This window comes from Emys orbicularis, chromosome 2 (genome assembly GCF_028017835.1).
Source record: "Emys orbicularis isolate rEmyOrb1 chromosome 2, rEmyOrb1.hap1, whole genome shotgun sequence".
Lineage (NCBI taxonomy): Eukaryota > Metazoa > Chordata > Testudines > Emydidae > Emys > Emys orbicularis.
Genome location: NC_088684.1, coordinates 291839435 through 291860470, shown reverse-complemented (window position 1 = coordinate 291860470; position 21036 = coordinate 291839435). Strand labels below are relative to the sequence as shown.

The following is a 21036-nucleotide window of genomic DNA, read 5'->3' as shown; positions in this document are numbered from 1 at the left end:
CTGAACAAGCGGCGGACCGACTTTGAGAACCACTGGACTAGGGCACAAAACTCTGGCCCCTCCTTCCTCTCTACGCTAGCCTTCTCACAGCACTCGGCATCGATACAATTATTGTCTTTTTTTTTTTTTTTTACAATTTCAGTGCAAATAACCTTTTTTTAAAAACAGACAAATGTTTTCTGGCATGGAGGCGGCCCAAACACAAGAAGCTAGTCCTAAATGAAAACCCAGTAGCCAAGATGTGTTTAAACAGAAAGAGAAACTGACCAGCGTAGTTTCACGTTCAGGGCAGAAAAGTAAACCAAGAAACTAAATGAAAGATGAAAAGGAAATTTGACTTTAAAAATCTTTTCGGTTGTAATAATCTAGGTCAGTGGTTCTCAGACTTTTGTACTGGTGACCCCTTTCACATAGCAACCCTCTGTGTGCCACCCCCCCTTATAAATTAAAAACACTTTTTTACATATTTAACACCATTATAAATGCTGGAGGCAAAGCAGGGTTTGGGGTGGAGGCTGACAGATCGCAACCCCCCATGTAATAATCTCGTGACCCCCCCGAGGGGTCCCGACCCCCCAGTTTGAGAACCCCTGATCTAGGTGGTTGTTAAGAGCACTCGTAAGAGCATATTTAAATCTATTTAACTAGCTCTATGTCTACCCATCTCTCTATCTACCCATCTATTTTGAATGCACCTGTCATTATGATGTCTGGATATTCTGCAAACCATCCCTTGTTTTCTAGTGTAGACCAGGCCTTAATTTGGGTCACTTTAATTCTGAATAAGTGTGTCCACATAGGGCTTTAATGCAGTTTTACTAATCCACTTTAAAAGCTAATTCAGATTAGTTTTCCTGAGTATCCCCATACAGACAAGACCTAGTTCAGGGAAGGCGGTATGATGGAGCTCTTTGTTGGGGATTGTGGAAGGCTTAAAGAGGTAGATGACTCCATTCTCTGTGGGGAAGGATCAGGAGCTGGGAGCGGAATCAGCTGAAAACTACCATGTTTTCTCTTCTAGGTCCTTGGCCATCGGTCACCAGTATTCCTCCCTGGGGACTCAGCCCATCCTCTGCGGCAGCATCCCAGGGCTGGTCCCGAAGCAGCTGCGCTTCTGTCGGAACTATGTGGAGATCATGCCCAGCGTGGCGGAAGGGGTCAAGATCGGGATCCAGGAGTGCCAGCACCAGTTCCGTGGGAGGAGGTGGAATTGCACCACCGTCAATGACAGCCTGGCCATATTTGGGCCTGTGCTAGATAAAGGTGAGTGCTGAGCTATAAGGCAAGCAATGGTGATGTATGTGGACTATTAGCAGCAAACAGACATTGAAACCCATCTTGTAGTTTATATCATTTGTTGTGACCTTTTCTTTTGGGCTGGTATAAAGTACCACGCAGGCTTCCGCCACCTAGCACCCCACCTACGCACTTCCGGCCTGATGCAGAGAGGCCGTCATTAGAGCAGAGAGGCCAGTTCAGTCCCAACACCCATTCAGCCCTGGGCCTCTCCGATGAGATGGCCAACAGCAGTGGGCCCACTGGGAAGAGGACTGAGACCTCCCAACTCCTTCATACAGGATACCAAACACTCCTCAAGTGGTAACAATTTTCATTTACTGCCCACCCGGGGCTGGAGTTGAACTGGTGACCTAGAGAGCTGGCATTGCCAGGGGCCCTGAATCATCTAGTCTCCTCCCATAGGCTTGGATTGTTAAAGCAGCAGCTGTTTCCATTGGTAGAGCTGGATTCCATTCCAACCAAACGTCATTTCACGCCGCATCTGATGGTCCGTCAGTGATTGCAGACTGGCTCGGCCTGGCATGCTGTCAGGAGGCTGAAACCCCACCGAAGGGCTGTACGCAAAGGGGAAATGATACACGGCATTGATATTGAGCAGTCGGGTGACATCTGACTGAGCCTGGCGGCAATGATGGTTAGGGCTGATCTTATTTAACACCATCATCAATGATATCAAAGTGGGAGTCAGCTAACAGCCCAGGATTAATGGGCTCCCCTTTCAGAACTGATTGTGCTTTTAGTGTCTAGATTTTGGTGTTGGGCACTAGATAGATTCATAGATAGATGGATACAGTGTATGGGGATAGATAGATAGATAGATAGATAGATAGATAGATAGATAGATAGATAGATAGATAGATAGATAGACGAGGTGTATGGGGATAGATAGATAGATAGATAGATAGATAGATAGATAGATAGATAGATAGATAGATAGATAGATAGATAGATAGATAGATATTGGGGGCCTGCCTGGCTAAATGGATTCGGATCCAACTCCCATTGGAAGTCTTTCCGTTGACTTGAATGGGAGCTGGATCAGGGCCTTGTCCCATATGTTAGATGCCTCTTTTGGAGCAAAAGCAACTGTTTTATTCTGCTTTGCATCCTGGCTTTTAGGCCCCAGTCTGGCTCCCACTGATTTCAGTGGGAACAGGATCAGGCCCTTAGTTTTAGATTAGCACGAATAAGTTCAGCTGAAAGGCAAACTTGCTTTGCATTTGACCTCCCCGGAGATAATGAAGCTGGACTCCCTGCCCCTCACCGCTGTATAGGAATATCTGACAAAGTCTGCTGCGCCTTCAGGATAGCAGCAGTACAGACCTGGAAGTAATCCTTTCAGTGTGCAATTAAAGACACTGTTACAGGTTCCCAAAAGGACCGACACTCCTCCCACTGAAATTAGCTTGTCCGAAAGCCAGAGCAACGCCAGTTGACCTCATGTCACCAGTGCAAGGTAGCCTCTAGGATACATTTCAGGGAGACCATTCTAAAGTCTGTTTATATGGTTGAGCTCATAAGTTCACCTCAGGCCAAGATCCACTGTCACTTGCGATCAGAAGGTGTCGGGGCGGGATATTGTTTTTATTCTACTGTGTAATTCAGAAGAGTTTTGGATCCTGTCGTGGTGAACTTTATAAAATTCCCGGAGTGCATCACAGCAGTATGCTGAAAGTAATGTCTGGATCATTATTGATTGGAGAGAGACAAAGTAATATCTTAGACTGAGCCAGCTTCCATTTGTGAAAGAGACAAGATTTCGAGCTTACACAGCGCTCTTCTCACATTACATTCATATTTTAGTATCTAGAGACGCCAACCAAAATCAGGGCTCTCTTGTGGTAGGCATTGTACACACACCTGGAAAAGAAAGCCAAAGGAAGTGCTATTATCCCCAGGTACAGATGGAAAACTGGGGCACATATGTATTAAGGTCTAGTCTATATGTTTTTTACCAGTAAAGTTATGTTGGTTGGAGGAATGATTTTTATCAAACTAGTTATACTGGCAAAATCCCTAGAGTGGATGAACTTATAAAGGTGACTCATCTCAGAATAGTAATGCCCCTTCCCCTAGGGGAATAGCTATGCTGGTAGAGAACACCTTTATACTGATCTAATTTCAGTCACGCTAGGTGGGGTTGAACTTTCTGGTGTGGACAAGACCTAAGTGACTTGCCCAAGGTCCCTCAAGGAGTCTGGGAACTGAACTCAGGTTTACTAAATCCTAGTCCAGTACCTTCATCACACCAGACCTCCCTAATTCCTGATACCTTCGTAAAGGCACGTGGAATGCCTCCGGCTCTCAGGGTACGTCTACACTGCAGTCAGATGTGTGTTTGCAGCCCGTGTAGACATACCCAAGCTAGCTTTCTTCTAGCGAGCTCCAATAACAATACCAGCGGAGCCATGCCAGCAGGGCTGATGAGAAGAGTGAAAGGGGGGGGGGGCAATTGTACCAGGGCCCAAGCTCAGGGGGGGCCCTCAAAACATCAATAACAAGGCATGAAATGGGGATGAAATTGGAGGGGCCCCAGGAAACACGATATACCAGGGCCCCAAACTTCTTCTCAATGGGCCTGCATGGCAGCATAGGCTAGCCAACTGAGTACATACCCAGGGCCCCAGGTGGGCCTGTGCTGCCATTGTTATTGGAGCTAGCTAGAGCCAAGATAGATCCAGTCCCATCTCTGACTGCAGTGTAGACATACCTCAGACACAGGGCAGAATAGATGCTCTGCCACTCCACACTGCCTTCTGAGAAACCTGTGGTTATATGTTGGCGGGAAGGAAGCCCATGCCCTGCCCCTGCAGCGCCCACTGCAGTCATGGGGAGTGTGTGTGCCAGGATGGGGCCTGGATCCTGCCGTCGTGCAGTAGCCAGGCTCGGCTAGGAAAAAGAGGCTGGGACGATTTCATAACTGAAGAATGTTGTTCCTCGAGGGAGAATCTAACCATCCTTCAGTTCGACTTCACCTATTGCAGGAGGCGGGGGGGGGGGGAGGGAACGGCGGGGGGGGGGGGGGGGAGGAGAACAGCTCAGCCACATTCTTGTGCAGATCCCCGAGGGGAGGAACATACTTGAGCTACTACCAAAAGGAAAAAAGAAAAGTGCTGGAGTTCACCGTTTAAAAGCCAAGCGACCTAGAAGCCAACTTCAGCTTCCCATTGCGGTCAGTGGGGCCAGGTCCTCGGCTGGTGTAAATCACCACTGCTCCATTGCGGTCAGTGGGGCCAGGTCCTCGGCTGGTGTAAATCACCACTGCTCCATTGCGGTCAGTGGGGCCAGGTCCTCGGCTGGTGTAAATCACCACTGCTCCATTGCGGTCAGTGGGGCCAGGTCCTCGGCTGGTGTAAATCACCACTGCTCCATTGCGGTCAGTGGGGCCAGGTCCTCGGCTGGTGTAAATCAGCACTGCTCCATTGCGGTCAGTGGGGCCAGGTCCTCGGCTGGTGTAAATCAGCACTGCTCCATTGCGGACAGTGGGGCCAGGTCCTCGGCTGGTGTAAATCAGCACTGTTCCACTGAAGTCATGGGAGCTATTCCCATTTTCACCAGTGGGGATCTGGATCTCAGTTTTTCTTACTAAGAAGGGTTGTTTTGTTTGGGTTTTGTTGTTGTTGTTTTTATTTTCTGATTTTCCCTGAAGAAATGCTCTCTAGGCCGGAATCTAATTGAAACTAGCTCAGTATTCATGCCACAGTCCCCACTTTGGTATCTCATCACAATTCAGAGCTAGGGTCTGACTCTGACTCAGTGATGTCAAAATCTTGCCGGACTGTGGTCATGTGAGGCCGCCATGTTTTGACACTGATAGAGCCACAGTCTAAAACAGGAGGCTCTCTCATGGTGTATGTGAGGAGGGGGATGCTCTAGAATCATGGACCACAAGGGTCATCTAGTCTAACCCCCTGCCAAGGCACAGGATTGGTTGTGTCTAAACCACCCCAGACCGATGGCTGTCCAGCCTCCTTTTGAAAACCTCCAGTGAAGGAGCTTCCACGACCTACCGAGGTGTCTGTTCCATTCTCCTACTGTTCTTACCATTAGGAAGTTTGTCCTGAGATTTAATCTAAATCAGCTATGCTGTAGTTTGAACCCATTGCCTCTTGTTCTGCCCTCTGTGACAAAAGAGAACAACTTTTCTCCATCTTTTTTATGGCAGCCTTTCAAGTATCTGAAGACCGGTATCATGTCCCCCCTTAATCTCCTCTTTTACAAACTAAACATACCCAGTTCCTTCAGTCTTCGCTCGTATGGCTTGCATTCCATCCCTTTGATCATCTTTGTCACTCATCTCTGGCTCCTTTCCAGTTTCTCTACATCCTTTCTATATATTGGTGAGCAAAACTGGACACAGTACTCCAGCTGAGGCCTACCCAGCACTGAGTAGAATGGTACTATCGCTTCCCTTGACTTGCGGGTAAATGCAAGCTAAAATTGCATTTGCTCTTTTTGCAACAGCAGTTTATTGCTGACTCATGTTGAGGCTGTGGTGCACCACAACTCCCAGATCCTTCTCAGCAGTGCTGTTGCCGAGCCAGTTTTCCCCCATTCTGTACTTGTGCATTTGGTTTTTCTTCCCCAAGTGTAGCACCTTAAGTTTGTCTGTTGAATTTCATTTTGTTGTCTATAGCCCAGTTCTCCAGTCTATCAAGAGCTCTCTGAATTTTAGCTCTATCCTCCAATGTATTGGCAACCCGCACTTTGTGTCATCTGCAAACTTGATCAGTATGCTCTCTATACCTACATCCAGGTCATTAATAAAGATGTTACATAACACCGGACCCACAACAGATCCCTGTGGAACAGTACTTGACTCCTCCCTCCAATCCAACATTGTTCCATTAATAGTTACTCTTTGTTTGTGGTTGTTTAACCAAGTATGTATCCACTTAATGGTAGTTCTGTTGAGCCCGCATTTCTCCAGTTTACTTATCGAAGTGCCATGTGGGACTGTATCGAAAGCTTTGCCAAGATCCAGGTATATGATGTCTAAGGCTGTTTTAGTCACAGGTATTTTTAGTAAAAGTCATGGACAGATCACGGGCAGTAAACAAAAATTCACGGCCCATGACATGTCCATGACTTGTACTATATACCCCTGACTAAATCTTGTGGGTGGGAGGGCAGCCTGGGGGTGCCGTGTTTGCTCGGGGGGCAGTCCAGGGGGTGCCGTAGGTGCTCAGAGGGAGCAGCCCGGGACCCCCGCTGATGCTGGGGGCGGGAGGTGGTGCGCGGCCTGGGACCCCCACTGGTGCGGGGGAGGAGCAAGGTTGGCAGGGCTGGCAGGCTCCCTACCCGGCTCCTCGAGGGCTCTGGGCGGCGCTTACTTTGGGGGTCTCCCCAGAAGCAGTGACATGTCCCTCCCACAGCTCCCATTGGCCACGAATCGCAGCCAATGGGAGCTGCGGGGGCGGTGCCTGCGGTTGGAGGCAGCGTGTAGAGCTAGGAGCTGAGGGAGGGACATGTCACCGCTTCCGGGGAGACCTCCAAGGTAAGCGCCGCCCAGAGCCCGCACCTCCTCCTGCGCCCCAACCCCCAGCTCTGAGCCCCCTCCCACACCACCCAAACTCCTGCTGCTGCTGGGGCAGGGGGCAGTGGCCCAGGAGCTGTCTGAGCTGCTCAGGTGGCCCCTGGGCCAGATGCACCGGCCGTTGCAGAAGTCACGGAGGTCCCGTAAAGTCACCGAATCCGTGACTTCCGTAACCTCCGTGACAAACTCGTAGCCTTAATTATGTCCACCATATTCCCCCTATCCACCAAATCAGTTACCCTGTTAAAGAAGGAAATGAAGCTGGTTTGGCATCATTTGTTCTTGGTAAATCCATGCCGACTGTTGGTGATTACCCAGGGCCGGATTTAGGGGCAAGCAACCCAGGCGACTGCCTGAGGTGCCGGGCTTGGGGGGTTGTTTTTGTTGTTAGCGACAAAAGGGAAAATAGAATGTCTGAAATAACACGTTTCAGGTATTACGTATGTGGATTCATTTTTCACTAACCTCCTAGAACAGGGGTTCTCAAACTGGGGGTCGGGACCCCTCAGGGGGTCGTGAAGTTATTACATGGGGGGTCATGAGCTGTCAGCCTCCACCCCGACACCGCTTTGCCTCCAGCATTTATAATGGTGTTAAATATATTAAAAAGTGTTTTTAATTTATTAGGGGGGGGTCGCACTCAGAGGCTTGCTATGTGAAATGGGTCACCAGTACAAAAGTTTGAGAACCACTAGAATGTTCTGGACCTTTGTAGAATCTCGTGGAACCTTCCAGACTTTCTGAGAACTACATTGTCCGCCATGCCCTCGCAGGTATATAAGGGGTGGGGCATCACGAGTCAGTCAGTGAGATATCAGAACAAACTGAAGTGAAGTGAAAGCCCAGCTGTGATATTGTGAACCTTGTTTTATTGTGTAATTATTAAAGAGTACTTGTGTTTTAAGACTTGAGTGTAAGTAGCGACTAATAAAGGACATATTTAATGAGACGCCAGAGACGTCTATCGAACCTCTATCTGTGCAACAATATAAAAGAAATACTGGTTCTTCTTTTGCCATGTTTAACATGTAATATTGGATGACTTTCTAAGACTGAGGAACAGAGACTTTTGTTCTCCCTAATACTGTTTGTTTTCCCCGTAGAAAATAAAAGATGCCCCAGAAGAAGCCTTCAGGAGCTCACTATAGGAAGCGAAAAGCTCAATTGCAATCTAGTTTGCAGCAAGGGACAAATCTGATGGGAAATAAATGGGGTGGGGGCACCAAAGACACTCCTTGCTTGGGGTACCATTTGGTCTAGGGCTGGCCCTGTGATTATCGCTTCATCTCCAGGTATTTGCAAATTGAATGTTTCATACATTGCTCTAGTAGCTTCCCAGGTATCGACGCCAGGCTGACTGGTCTATAGTTTCCTGGCTCCTCTTTTTCCCCTTTTTTTAAAGATGGGCACCACGTTAGTCCTTCTCCAGTCGTCCAGGACCTCTCCTGTCATCCATGAGTTTGTAAATATTATTGCTAGTGGCTCTGAGATTTCTTCAGCTAATTCCTTCAGTACCCTCGGGTGAATAGCATCCAGCCCTGCTGATTTGAATTTATTCAAATTGGTCAGAAGATCTCTGACGTGTTCTTCACTTATCCTGATCTGCATCCCTCCCCCTTTATTGTCTATGGGAACTTTGCTAATCATCCTGTCACGTGTTATTTTTTTGTGAGAAGACTGAAGCAAAGTAGGCACTGAGCAGCTCTGCCTTCCCATCATCTTCTGGTATCAGCTCACCTTCTCCACTGAGCAGTGGACCCGCACTGTCCTTGATCTTTCCCTTTTTGTCTGACATATTTGAAGAACCCCTTCCTGTTGTTTCTAACGTTTCTTGCCAGCTGTAATTCATTCTTTGCCTTGGCTTTCCTGATTTTTTCCCTAAACGCTCGTGTTATTCCCATGTACACTTCCTTGGAGACATGCCCCTCCTTCCATTTCCTGTAGGTATTCCTTTTGGTTTTTAGATAGGTAAAAAGCTCCTTGTGTCCACACATGCCAGGAAAACCCCTTGTTATGGGGTGTGGCTGCCCCATCGCACCCCCTACTGGCCAAGTGTAGCACTACAGGTATTCCCTGCCTCAGGTAGTCTCCTCAGCGCTCCACACCTCAGTCTGTTCTGGAGATGTGTTTTAACCCGCCGGCCACGTCACAAAACAAGAATTCCAAACTAAAAAGTCCCAAACAAACAAAAAGGTTCTTCTGCTCTTTGGGGCTTCTCTTCAGTGCTACCCTATGGGCCCCATTCCCAGGCTACCTTTAAGAGGCTCTTTCTCTGCTCTGGGCTAGCTCTGGAGTACCCCTCTCCTGCAGAGCCTGGCTCAGAGCTTTCCACAAGCCTTACTGCCTGTGGGCCCGATTGCTAGACTGATCTCTCTCAGCGCTTTTATAAGGCCAAGGTGCCCATTAAGCTACCACCTGATCCTCCTTCGTCCCACCCCCTCAGGCTGGGAAGCAGCTAATTAATTACGGCACAGGTGTGGGGATGGCTCCATCTCCCCCTAAAGGAGCCAGTCACCCTGTGACACCCCTATGGTATAACATGGCTTAGCTACAAACGTATTTTAAACCTGATTGTTTCTGTAGCGGAGACAGGCCCATAGGAGGGGCAGTTACATCATCAGTGATACTCAGGATCATGTCGAGGCCTGACGTTCACGGGTGTCTAGGCAATTTCAGATATGGGCTCTGCTGCCATTTGGACATATCAGAGTCTCATTTACTGGCCAGGAAGCCTCTAGCTGTGCTCCACTTCACCAGCTGATAACCAGGCAGGGCCCAAGATCCCAAGAGCCGCCAGCATTCATTGCACTGGGCAAATGCACTATTCAGTTTTCCTATCCCTGGCATCCGAACAGTTGGGTGCCTATTCATGCTGAACCTTTTGGCGTTCCCCTGGCTCCTGCAGTGGTGTTTGCCTAGCTGAACCATGCTGCAAGGCTGGGGTAGGGAGATCTGGTGTTACTAAGAAGTTGTTAGTTACGCTAGGTTTTCCCTTCCATCTGGTCTTAGTGTCTCTTGCGCATTCTTTGTTAGTGCCAGTGGATGGGCAGCTCAGGGGAAAGACTCGCAGCATGGTTAGAACGCATGGTTCTCTCTCTGCAAACCACTGGAAACAAGCAGCCCAGATTCTCCCAAACTCTTTGGCATGCGAGCTACCCTGCGAAACAAATCCTGGTGCTTGGAAGGGAAAAAATGAATCTGGTCCCCATTACTCACCCATCCACTCCTATCTATCGATCGATCCTATTCGTGGATCACCAGTCACTATAACATCTATAGTGGGAAGAGAATCCTTTATGAAAGAGTTTGTCATCATAAAACCGTCTTTAGGGCCCAAATCCTACCCCTGACGCTAGTGGAAATCCATTTGTTTCAAGGTCATTCATTGCTCCAGATGTTACATGGGTGTCGCTTAACTGAAAGTTGAATTTGCCCTAGAAATGTGCTTTAAGGTTATCAAAGCAGCTTTATTCTTACAGGTCACACCCAGTGGTTTAGCTACGAGGCGTGGCTCATCCACCAGAAATGTGTTGCATCTTTTGATTTCCCAAGGAGCAAACACTAGACTGGATACTGTCTGGAGAATATATTGCAACAATCCTGCCTAGGCAACAGAGGATGGACTAACTAATCTCATCTGTCTTTTCCATCTCTAACTCCTATGGTTCTATTAAGGATTGTATCTGGCTATCTATGCATTTATAAGGTGACTATCCCTGAATTATGTTAGTCTATGTTGTTCATTTAAATCTCCCAAAGCAATGTGAATTTGAATTCAATTTGGGGCAAAAAAACCACGACTCAACATGAACAAAAGACAAAAAAACAAAGGACACCAAAAAAAGCAAACCCAGAAATCTTATTAGGTCCCTGTCTCTTTCAGAGACCTCAGCACATAATTAAACCAGAATAAAAGTTTCCTCCCCCCTCTTTCAATAAAAGTAAATTACCTCAAACTATTTAAGCCCCCTGTTCGTTTAAATTTTAAAAGGGAGCCCTTGTCCGTCCATTTCTTTCACTCCCTCCTACCCCGCCTTGCGAAAGACTGGCCAGGGCTCTAAACCTGCCAGCTGGACTGAGAAATGGCTAATGGTTATTGTGGAAGAGCAGCTTTTAATGAACTATTGAAGAATGATACATTGATGGAGTAATGGGAGTTTAAGTCGCCCTGTAATGAAACAGGTTCTCAATGCGGGCCCATTGTGGTGTAATACGGCACGTCTCTCCCACTGTTTGGTCAGGGCTAAATAGGAGAGGACAGAGGGGGGTCAGCTGATGGGGGTCTCTGCTTTAGTTAATCAATCTGATTGGATTAGGGTCACTGCGAACCCTAATAATGTCAAAGGTCGTGGCCAACTGGATTAAATGCTTTGTTGAGGAGGCCTTGGATTCTTTCAGCCTTCGTGAACAGAGCTTGTTTATTAGAGTTTAACACTCGTGAAACCTTTGAAAGTCACAGTGTCTCTTTTTGTGCATCTGTGTGTTTGCCTGGGTGCGTGTGTGTTTGCGCGCACGGGCGTGTGTTGCCTCGGCAAGCATCTGCACCGGCCAGATGTGCCCTCTCGGGGCGTTTATCAAACTCACAGTGGACAAATGGGAACCTAACGGGAGGTGCAGAGGTTTGGAGACATAAATTCATTCTGGACCCCGATGGAACATCATGTGCTGCAGAAAGAATCCTTCGCCATCACTCCTGCTAGTGCGTAAGTGACAGAAGCCAAGCCCCAAAGCCAATGGTGTGACCTCTTGATTATTTTCCTCTGATTTTAACCCCAGGAAACATTACCCATACCCAGCAAGGAGATTAATGCTGCATGAGGCTTGCCTCTTTTGAAGCCAAACGATGGTCTCCTTATTAGGGGGGAGGGACTCTGACTTCCAGAGGTTGCGAGAACCCACGGTTGGGTGGCCAAGGCAAGGGGAAAGATGTGAATGAATGAGTTACTGTGATCTGCCTTGGGGACCCCAACCTGTCGTGAAAGCCCAGGTGTGAAAAGATGATCCTGGCCTGACCTCGATTTCACAGCAAGCATTGCTGGACAGATACAGTAGACTTCTTAGCAGGCAGAGAAATTATGCCAACCCATCTTTTGGAGGCTTCATCCAGCAGTGATAATAAATGATAATCATGTCATGTCATTTATGCTGATATCACAACGCTGGATCCCAAACCATATATTTCTTTATTGAATCAGTTCATAGATTTTAAGGCCAGAAGGAACTATTAGATCCTCTAATCTGACCTCCTGTATTACCCAGACCATAGAATTTCATCCTGTTATTCCCGTATTGACTCCAATAAAGCCAGTTTTCCCAAAAGGCCTCCAGTCTTAATCTGAAGACTTCAAGAGATGGAGAATCCACTCATCCCCTTGGCCATTTGTTCCAATGATTAATCACCCTCATGGTTAACAAAATTGTACTTTATTTCGCATTTGAATTTGTTTGGCTTTAACTTCCAGCCGTTGGATCTTGTTCTGCCTTTCACCGCTAGATCAAAGAGCTCTGTAGTGCCTGGTGTTTTCTCCCCAGGTCCCAGCATATGCTAAATGTGCCCAGCCATTTGCTGGCATCATCATCAGCCTGGTGGAGAGCTGGTAGCCAGCCATCAAAATATGTCAGTAGGCACTGGGCAAGGATATGTGACATAGTCTGAAGTTGACCGCAGCTGCCTCGCGGGTCATTCGAAAAACTCCATTTAAGAGATTAGCCACACAGTTGCCCTGTCCTGTTCGAAACTGGTTCAGAGCTGACCACGGGAGCCTTAGCAGCTCAGAACCTAGTGGGCAGATGATTGGGTCAGTGACGAGAGAGTGATTAACAACTGTCATGGCTGACCACTCATTGCACCAAGCAGATTCCACTTTCACGTCCTGTGGTGGCATAAATGACTATAAAGGGCATCTAGAAAAGAGGCGAGCTGGTGGGTGGGTGGTTGAAGAGGTCTGCGTACAAAGGTAGGTCAGTGTTCTCACGGTTCTGGGCCAGCAGCGTGACAGAGGCCTTCTAATGGTGAATATGGGGTAATGCTATGTTACTAAGTATTTGCAGCTAATTCTACTCATAAAGCAAGTAACATCTTAGCTATAAAATCCATATCAGCAGGTTAGATACACCCACACACCCCCTGAAGAAATACAGCCCCCTCTGGGCTAGGAGTGTGACGTCTATTAATCAGTACCTGACAACACTCCCCCACAGTTTAGGACAAGAGGTGATGACAAATACTGTTTCCAGTTCCATCAGTGAACCCATCCGGTGACCGTCAGTGCACTGAGTTTGCACCTTTGTCACTAGTGGCTAGAAGATAACACAAATGCAGGAGCAAAGGTTATCCACGGTACATTACACCCCCAAAGCCTGAGGTGTTTCAATCTCTGTTTTTGACTCATTGGAATCTTCTTATCCCTAGTTTTGTGTTACTGTGCTGTGAGTCTCTGGATCTCTTCCTTTTGGGTCCCAGAATTCATCGACGTTCTTTGTGCATCATGGCTAAAATCTCAACTCTAATCTGAGATGGCTTGTTCTCCCAGAACCCCACTCTGGGCGGTTTCATCCTTTCATAGTCTAAAGCCAGGAAGGAGCATTCGATCGTCCAATCTGACCTCCTGTATGTCACAGGCCATTACATTTCACCCAGATACCCCGTTATGAAGCCGTTATTTAGTGAGAATAAATCATTTCAGTCCTCAGGAGACTAAACTGTGTGTCACAGGCAGAGAACAGGAGAGACTCTGGTGTCACCATTGCCTGAGGCATCGGCAATGGCAGTGAATTGATGACGTGAGATGCTGAGCGGATCAATTCACATTGGTTTCAAGCACCCCCCTAGTAGTGTTTTGGATCACAGCCTCCCCACCCCGAGTTCCATAAACCCTGGATCTCTGGGTCGCCCGTGTAACCCTGAAGCAGTGTCAATGCCACAACTGAGATCATGGCCCCGTTGTGCTAGGTGCTGTACATATGCCCAGTAAGAGACAGTCCCTGCCCTGAAGGGCTACGTTTGACACAGAGAGAGAGTGGGAGAAAGGAAGTACCATTATTCCCATGTGATGGGGGAAGAGAAACATTGAGAGGTTAAATGATTTGGCCCAAGGTTACACAGGAAGGCAGGAGTCTCTCGTAGTCTAATCTAGCATCTAAACCACAAGACTATCCTTCCTCCTACAGGAGGAGCTGCTGAACGTTGACAGAAGGGGTGGATGTTTCTGCTGGCTCAGGCTATACCTTAGTAACTGGCATTCCTTACCAGGAGCTTCACCCTGCTACCGTTGAAGGCAGTGGGAATATTGCCCTTGACTTCAGTAGCAACAGATCAGGGCCTCAAATTCCCAGCCCTAAAGATTAGGGGGAACACAAGTCCTTGCAGTAGGGTAACATATTGCTCAGCGAGACCAAGTCTCTTACCTCTGACAGAAGAGTCCTGCCCCTTCCCCGTACTGAAGAGATCACTTTGCAAGAAGCTGCAGTGTTAAGACTAAGGGATTTAGACAATCTCAATAATATTTTCTTGATGGCGTGCCAACGTCTTGCTCGTCTCTGTGCCAAACGCCTCCCCTCCCGCTCCCCACCCTCTACCCCCACATCCTGGATCAGACTTTTCCACCTCTGCAATAAAGTATGGCATCAGCAGAGAGCCATGAGACATTTATTTTTCCGGGAGGTTGATATGTTACATGTAGGAGGTTGGATGAAAATCTCTGTCTCTCTCTGATGCAAATTTTCCCCAGAGGACCTGATTTCCCACCACACCCCTTCCACCTCTGTGCTAATGGCAATTTGAGCAGCTGCCCAGGTATCAACAACAAAGTTCTACAAACTGTACCTGGTAACCATGGGGAAAAGAACTGGAAGGAACAGGATTGAACATCTATCCGTACAAGTTGCACTTGGCCATGCAGGTGAATAAATGCAGACCACCAGCCACTGACCCCTGGTCTGTCTGTCTCCTTTCTTGATGCAAGACAAAACAGACAGAGGCAGCTCTTGGAATCAGGGCAGCAGTGTCGGCTCTATACAGTAGCAAATCGTCATTGTATGTTGAGGTAGGAGCTGGGGAACTGCTTCAGGAGATGAGCTGATGCTGGTGAGGTAAGGAAGGAAGCCTATCTCCATGTGTAGCATTGCTCAAGTGACTATGAGTATGTCTACACTGCACACTAAGCTCGGGCCTGTGGGACCCGGGCTTGTGGACTTAGTGTTTCCAAGCCCATGCCTAAGCATCCACACTGCATGGTAAACCGGGGCTTACTGTTGCTGGACCCGGGTCCCGCAGCCTCGCTAACGTGTACATACTGCACTGTGCAGATCTCCTGACTTGGATCTGACCTTGAGCTGCCTCCACCTAACAACAGCAATACTGGGTCAGTACAATGGTCCATCTAGCCCAGCATCCTGTCTCTGACAATGGCCAGTGCCGGATGCTTCAGAGGGAATGAACAGAACTACCTCTTGGTAGTGGCGGCATATGCGCCGATTCCCTGGGTGCTCCGGGGCTGGAGCACCCACAGAGAAAAATTAGTGGGTGCTCTGCACCAGCAGCCAAGCTCCCCGCCCCCCCACATCACCTCCTCCTCCGCCGCCTCCGCCTCCTCCCCTGAGCGGGCCGCATCCCCGCTCCTCTGCCTCCCTCCCAGCGCTTACCTCCGCCAAACATCTGTAGCAAGCTCCGGGAGGGAGCGGGGAGGAGCAGGTACGTGGCACACTCAGGGGAGGAGGCCGAGAAGAGGCGGGGAGGGGATTTGGGGAAGGAGTCGGAATAGAGGCAGGGAGGGGGCGGAGTTGGGGGGTGGGACTTTTGGGAAGAGGTTGGAATGGGGGTGGGGCAGGGGTGGAGTGGGGGCGGGGCCAGGGTAGAGGGCCAAGCACCAGTAGAATCGGCGCCTATGAGTGGCGGTCGTGGAACCCCCATCCCTAGGACAATGCATCCCATGCCTTCTGGCCGATGGGGTCTCCTTCTGAGCCTTTCCCTCTGATAACTCTTCCAAACCATTCTCTTTTGTTTGTTTTAAACCTGAAAAATAGCGGGGCTTGGACCCAAGTCAGAGCAGGACCTGGGCTCTGATCTCTCCCCTCCAGCAGGGTCCTAGGGGCTTGCTGACCTGAGTTAGACTGATTTGTAAGGGGACAGAAGCAGGCTTGGGCTCAAACCTGAGTCAGAGCCCGGGCTTAGTGTGCCATGTAGACTTACCCTGTGTGCTGTTAGCACCTTCCTTTGAGCCACCCGTCTAGTACAGTTGCAATTATATGAAAGGGAAGCGGGTTGTGCAGGAGTGCAAGTGAAAAGCTGTCTGGGGAGACAAATCATCTGACGTGGCAAATCCTACATTCCTAGCATCCTACGCCTACTTGTTTGGGATGTACAATAAGATCTCTTGCAACTCCAGTGGAGTTACACCAGGGCTGAATATCGCCCTACATGACAACAGTATTTCAAGGGGATACTTCGGGCACCCTCTGTAAATAGCCCTTGATCTTGCCAAAGCCCAAATGTGGGATGAACGTCCCAGAGTGATGGACACAAAAGAGAAAAAGGCAGCAGGGTGGGATGTGGCTGCAGAATCCATTTCGTCTCCGCTGCTCAGCTTGGTTTCTCTCTTTCCACCCTGATTTCCCGAGTTGGCATTTCTGACAGCCACATTTTTCAGTGACCAGAATGGGCCGGGGGTGGGGGTGGGAGTGGGATGGAGGTGGGTAGAAAACCAGTGGCGTCTCTCCTGGCGATGAGAGGCTTTGGAAACATCTGCTGGCTGCAGTGCATCAGCAGTATCTGGGGGCTGGCAGAGAGCAGCCCATGGAATTTTTTTTTCTGCTGGGTACATTACATTCCCCCACTGGGCTACCGCTCGCTGCAACACGGAGCTCCCTCTGCCCCATACAGGAATGCCAAGTGCTGGCGTGGGAGCTAGTCCTCAACAAAAGGGAACAGTAGGGGGAGCTAATTAGCATCCCTTTGTCCTGTGGGAATCACAGTTATAAATGGGCACTCTAAACACAACAGACACACACACACAAACGGAAAGGAGCCCGAGAGAAAAGGGGACGCAGGAATCCCAGAGCCCAACGCTCTCCGGTCGTGTTTATCTGTAGCGACAACCAAGGGGGGTAACGAGTGCACCATTAGGCACCGCTCCAACTCCAACCACCCCGGGCTAGATCCTCAGCGGGTGTAAATCGGCCTTGCATCTGCAATGGAGCAAGGCTGCGTTACGCCAGCGGAGGGTCGGCCCCTGTGTCTGGAAAAAAATGAACGAAAAACAGCAACAGTCTCCTTGACGAAGGTGCCTAGGGGATGCAAATGCCTGAATGTGGCTTTTCTTCCCCTGCGAGATGCGCTCCTCGCTGGCAGCTGTGAATACATTCAGAGAGTTTCACGCCAGAAGGGACCATTAGTCTGGCCTCCTGTATATCACAGGCCAGAGAATTCCAGCCAGTGAGACCTGTAGAGTGCAGGGTGAGGGCTGCATGAGCAAAACTGGAGCATCTGAAACTCTCCTCCCATACCCAGCTCCTGAGATCAGCACCTCCTTCACGGGGGGGGGGGGGGGGGGGACACCTTCGGTATTTTATTGTACAGGCCGTCCCAGGAGCTGACAGTCAGACAGATAAGCAGGTGGACGGATGAAGGGGAATGACAAAAACGACTATTGTTATTATTTATTTGTATTGTAGTCATGTCCAAGAGCCCCTGCGAGGCATCGAGGCCCTGTTGTGCTAGGTGCTGGACAAACACAGCCCCTGCCCCAAGGCCAGTACAATCTAAGCAGAGAAGACAGGCAAGGGGCAGGCAGGGAAGCAGAGCTCAGGGGAGACATGACTTTCCAAGGTCGCAAGTCAACACGCTTCACTGTGAGCAGCACAGCAGAAGTGAGCTTTCAAGCGCAGAGAGGGTAGGGGCCTCCTAGGTGATTTCAGACAGGTCAAACCATGCCTGGGGTGCTTCAGGGAAGAAGCCACAGAGGCGACTGAGACATCGAGGATGACTCAGGTCTAGTCAGACAGGTGGAGCACAGGGCGGTGGGACAACAGGAAGTTCAACCAGAGAGGATGAACAGGGAGTTTTATTATTCACCCCTTTCCAGGGCCGGCTCCAGGCACCAGCGAAGGAAGCAGGCAGGGACGGCTCCAGGCACCAGCACAGGGGCGGCCAATGGAAAGGGGCGGCACGTCCGGCTCTTCGGCGGCAATTCGGCGGCGGGTCCCTCAGTCCCTCTCGGAGGGAAGGACCGGCCGCCGAAGAATTAAGCGGCGCGGTAAAGCTGCCGCCGAAGTGCTGCCGATCGCGACTTTATCTTTTTTTTCCCCCGCTTCGCTGCTTGGGGCAGCAAAAACGCTGGAGCCGGCCCTGCTCCTTTCCTTCCAAGGGTACGTCTACATGGCAAAAACAACAACAACGCAGCAGCGAGTCTCAGAGACTGGGTCAATTGATTCAGGCTCCTGGAGCTCAAAATAGCAGTGGAGACGTTCAGGCTCAGACTGGAGCCTAGGCTTTGAAACCAGGCGAAGGCAGAGGGTCTCAGAGCCCAGAACTTCAGCCTGAGCTCAAACATCTACCCTGCTATTTGTAGCCCTGCAAGCCCACATCAGTTGTCTTGTGCCTGAGACTCACTGACGTGGGTTATTTTATTTTTATTTTTTTGCTCTGTAGACGTACCTTTAATGTCACTATCCTCCCCTGCAGCACTGTGCTTATTCTGGAGCAGTTTTGCTGCACCTGGTCACCCCAGAGTCCATGATACTGAAATGCTGTCGATTTGGTCCTCCTCCACTCAGCCCTCTTGGGTCATGGAGACTTGCTTTGTCTGGCTTGGCTTCTGCTCTTGTGCCGCCTGGGTTCATAGCCCTTAGGTATTATTATTCTTCCTCTGTATGGCTGTAGCACCTGGAAGCCTGAGTCAGGATCAGGGCCCCCTTGTGCCAGGGGCTGTGCACACATATGAATGAAAAGACAGCCCTGGTTCCAAAGAGCTGGCAATCTAAGTATACAATGAGAGACAACAGCTGTTTACAACACCGTGATGGGGGAGGACAAGGTGACAGGGAGTCCGTGAGGCTTGAGTGGAACAAACTGTGGACACAGCCCAGCAGATTCCAGCCCATCGCATCAACTGAGTCTGGAAATTAGAAGGTTTCCCACCATGAGAGGAGGGAGGTTCTGGAACAGACTTCTGGCAGGAATAACAGGGGCACACCACATCCATCAGGAACATCTTGGCTTTCGTGTTTCTTTCTCACACGATTTCCAAGCTATCTAGCAGGCGAAAAGGACCCAGCGCCTAGTCTTTGAATGGTATTTCTGTACTTGGAGGATGCATATTAGGGAAGCACAAATTCTACTGAGAGTGGCAATGGCGTGATGCCCTTGACTCAACCGGTGTTGTGCAGGAGAGTGGAATTTGGGTCGTAATGCTGGTCACATGCTTGGAAGATGAAAAGTGCTATTATTACGATAGAAATGCTGGGACAAGACCAAATCCCATGTTGTTTCAGACCCTTAAATGGCATCATGCGCAAAAAAAAAAAAGGGGAAAAAACCCTAACACAGAGCTATGTAGGTGTATTTGGATTCCTGAGAAACCTCCAAATGAGCAGCTTATCCATCTACCTGCCCCCGTGCAGCGCAGAATACTCAGCGTGAACAGCGGCTGATCAGCCAGCGAGCTTTACCAGCCTCATGTCAGCTGAAACTTTGCTCTGAGCTTCGAAAGGCAGCTGCTCAGGGCATTGCACTGGCCGTGCCGTAGATCAAGGAGTCCTGGCAACCAGATGTTTTCAGACCAATAAACACCTTCCTTAAGATTGCCACTGGAGAAGGAGTGGGAAGGAATGAGGTTCCCGGGAGGGGTGGGGCAGATGGGCAGGTGAGGGGGATCCTCCAAAGACAGGCCTGGTGGGAGAATGCTCAGGACGTGTGGGGGGGGTTGAGGCACCTGGGTGAGCAGAGGAGGGCAGGTCGGGGCTAATCCCAAAACCTGGATGGGTTGATACCAGAGACCATGTCACTGGGCAAGGGTGGCAATTGTGTACCTGGCACAGGAGAAGCAGGAGGGTTGGGAGATACAGGGCACTGGAGAGGGTGGTAGGATTGTGGGCAGGGGAGTACATGCTGCTCCAGGATATGTCTGTTCCTCCCTCCCTCTAACACACCTTCATTTATCTCCACTGCTGTGTTTCAGTTTTTTTCCCCTTCCCCCACAGCCCACCAGTCATCTCTAAATCAGGAACCACGGGGGTTAGTGGCTACTGACCTCTCTCATGCCCCAGGGGTATTCATGTTTCGGACCCTGGTCAGGTTCACGTGACAGGGGCCCGGGAAGGAAGCTCAGCCTCTTCCCAGCATTCCTGTGTGTCACACCTGTATTGTGTGGCGTCAGAAGGAGAGATGGCCGGAGGACAATTCTGTTTCACAACAACTGCTGAGGTTTCTAAATTTGTTTCCATTCCACTTCAGGGGGAAAAATTGAAGATTTTCACTAACTGGAATTGTGTTGAAACAGCACAGATTTTCAGATCAGAAAGGTCACGTTTTCAATTCATCTCTCTCTCTGGGACCTCAGAAACCTTGCCTTTGAAAACTTCCTCAAACTTGATATGTCTCCACAAAATGTTTCGGCTTCGACCAAACACCATCTTGCGCGGCAAAAAATACATTCCACTGAAAATGTTCTGACTTGCTCTAGTTAGAAGTAAACTTGATCCTTCAGAAAAATAGAGCAAAAGAAAGCCTTCCTCGTGCAAATCCAGTGGGACTCTCACAGCTCAGAGGTTTGGGGCCCTCAAAGGCAGTGGTAGCAGGGTAGAGCAGGAATTGGGTCCTGCAGCAGAGGTAACTTAATTTAAGCAGTTTTCTTGGTCTACCTCCGACATTATTTCTCAAACTGTAGTCCACAGACCATGAGTGGTTCATGAAATATTTGCTGATGGGCCACATATTACTGGCTGGGCACATGTCACAGGATCCTCTTCCTTGTTTCCAGCTACTAAAGCACATTAAAAGACAGTAAAAAATATACTAAATCTTTTCTTAATAATAGTACTTCTCCATGCGAGCTCATTGCTATAATTGCCACAAGGATCTTGTTCGGTCGTGAATGGGAGAGGAGGTGGCCCATGAGGTATCTGTTAAACAGTAGTTGTGAAAAAATGTAAGAACCCTAATCTACAACACTTGATGATCCACTTAGTAGGCATTAGAGCTGGTT

The 21036-nt window shown here is 49.2% G+C and overlaps 1 protein-coding gene across 1 annotated transcript in view; it reads left to right on the top strand.

Annotated features, from left to right (window-relative positions):
- WNT3A (Wnt family member 3A) overlaps positions 1 to 21036 on the top strand; it is a 120288-nt gene that overhangs the window by 65522 nt on the left and 33730 nt on the right. Inside the window, exon 2 of the mRNA XM_065397987.1 lies at positions 1022 to 1263. Within this exon, the coding sequence (XP_065254059.1) occupies positions 1022 to 1263 (242 nt within the window). The remainder of the gene's footprint in view (positions 1 to 1021; positions 1264 to 21036) is intronic.